Source organism: Babylonia areolata, chromosome 3, assembly GCF_041734735.1.
Source record: "Babylonia areolata isolate BAREFJ2019XMU chromosome 3, ASM4173473v1, whole genome shotgun sequence".
NCBI classification, from domain to species: Eukaryota; Metazoa; Mollusca; class Gastropoda; order Neogastropoda; family Buccinidae; genus Babylonia; species Babylonia areolata.
The window spans coordinates 26,751,231-26,753,658 of NC_134878.1; the positions used below are offsets into that span (position 1 = coordinate 26,751,231).

Sequence of the window (2,428 nt, forward strand, 5' to 3'; positions counted from 1 at the left end):
ATCTACGAACGGAGAAACACCATCTACTCCAGCACCAAGGAGATCATGCAGGGCAACGCCAACGAACCGCCTGTATGTGGATACATGTGTTGTTGTGGTGATGATGATGATGATGATGATGATGATGACGACGATGATGATGATGACGATGACGATGACGACGACGATGATGATGATGATGATGATGATCATCATCATCATCACTATACTCATCATTATCATCTTCATCATCGTCATCGTCATCATCAACAGCAGCAGCAGCAGCAGCATTATCGTCATCATCATCATTATCATCATCACCATCATCATCAGCACATTATTTGTTGCTGTTTTTATAAGTCAATGCGAAATGAACATCAAGCTGTATAAACTTAACAACGGGAGAGATACTTCGCATTAAGACATCAGTGATCACAATGATAAAATGAACATAGATATGTATGATGTATACTGTCTGTGTCAGTGAGTGTGCCTTCACTCCTCTGCTGAATGCAGATCACTTTTGTTGTTACTTTATTTCAATCTCTTCAAGTTGACTTGTATGTAGTTTGTATTTTCATTGGATAATGCTTTTACTTTTTGTTTTGTTTATTTGTCCCTTTTTATCACTCAGTGTAGGCTGATGTTTTAGACACACCTGTAGTAGTCTCTCAAGGCCCCGCTGAAACGTGGGTGCACATGTTACATGTCTGTCTGAGTGTGCATGTGTGCGTGCCTGATATCTGATTAAATGACACAGGAAACGAATGATGAGCGCTTTATGGCAGCTATCAGTCGGCTCTACCCAGGTAGGCAGCCTGTTGTGCAAATGACCCGGAGTTTGTAAAGCGCTAAGAGCTTGGTCTCCGCCGACTGAGGATAGGCGCTATATAAGTATCCATATCAGTCAGCACACATCTGTTCCTTTTTGAAGCATGTGTTGTATAGCGCATGTGGATCATAGCGCCTCCTTGAAAGTGAAGCTGATCTGTTTGTGTTACAGGGGAGCATCGCTCTGCGAATCGCCATCCGTGTCCATCTGTTGTTCGTCACTGCCTTCACCGCGGCTCTCATCGCCCTCATCGCCATTGCTCATTAGCATACGATGCCGGAAACATACGAAGGATGGCGGAAATTACCGAGCACAACTCACTGGCACTGTATTCATGGAAGTGAGTACTATGGCTTACCCCCTCTTCAGACAGTCAGGACTTCACCCCTCTACAGACAGCCAGGACTTCACCCCTATACAAACAGCCAATACTTCACCCCTCTTCAGACAGCCAATACTTCACCCCTCTACAGACAACCAACACTTACCCCCTCTTCAGAGAGCCAGGACTTCACTCCTCTTCAGACAGCCAATACTTCACCCCTTTTCAGACAGCCAGGACTTCACCCTCTTCAGACAGCCAAGACATCACCCCTCAACAGACAGCCAGGACTTCACCATCTTCAGACAGCCAAGACATCACCCCTCAACAGACAGCCAGGACTTCACCCTCTTCATACAGCCAAGACATCACCCCTCAACAGACAGCCAGGACTTCAACCCTCTTCAGACAGCCAGTACTCCACCCTCTTCAGACAGCCAAGACATCACCCCTCAACAGACAGCCAGGACTTCAACCTTCTTCAGACAGCCAGTACTCCACCCTCTTCAGACAGCCAAGACATCACCCCTCAACAGACAGCCAGGACTTCAACCCTCTTCAGACAGCCAGTACTCCACCCTCTTCAGACAGCCAAGACATCACCCCTCAACAGACAGCCAGGACTTCAACCCTCTTCAGACAGCCAGTAATCCACCCTCTTCAGACAGCCAAGACATCACCCCTCAACAGACAGCCAGGACTTCAACCCTCTTCAGACAACCAATACTTCACCCCTCTTGAACTGAATTGAATTGAACTGATTTGAACTGAATTAATTTTATTTTCTGAGGGTAAGAGTAAGCAAGACATTTTTTTTGGTTTATTTGTTTGCTGTTGTTTTAATTTTATATCCAGCTCTCAAAAGGGAAACAATAAAATATAACAAAGAGGGGAGATAATTCTCTGACAGCCAGGACTTCACTTTTCCACCCACACCCCCTAAATCCTCACCACACCCACCCCTCACCTCCCTGAAAGAGCCAGGACTTCAACAGCATTATAACTTCTATCCATTCTATACAGCCAAAAATCTCCTTGGAACGCCAGACGGACCCCTCCCCCCCTCCCCCCGACAGACATCCAGGACTAGGACCCCAGCCCTCAACCACTTGGCCAGTAGGCACTGAGTCTTTATTCTGTATCTACCTCACTAAACGACGTTTTGAAAATCCCCTAATCCCATATTTCTTTTTTTATAATTAAGTTTGTCATTTTTTTTTCAGACAGTTCTTGCACTGCCCCCCCCCCCCTCCCCCCAAGACACCCACCCCCTCCCCTACTGACCCGACCCCATC

General features: G+C 46.5%; 1 protein-coding gene across 1 annotated transcript in view; it reads left to right on the forward strand.

The window, feature by feature from the left end:
• Positions 1-1,078, forward strand: part of LOC143280268 (putative ferric-chelate reductase 1) — a 19,172-nt gene extending 18,094 nt beyond the window's left edge. The window contains exons 15-16 of the mRNA XM_076584899.1: positions 1-72; positions 983-1,078. The exon at positions 1-72 is cut by the window's left edge and continues 23 nt beyond it. Coding sequence (XP_076441014.1) covers positions 1-72; positions 983-1,078 — 168 coding nt within the window. The remainder of the gene's footprint in view (positions 73-982) is intronic.
• The last annotated feature ends 1,350 nt before the right edge of the window (positions 1,079-2,428 follow it).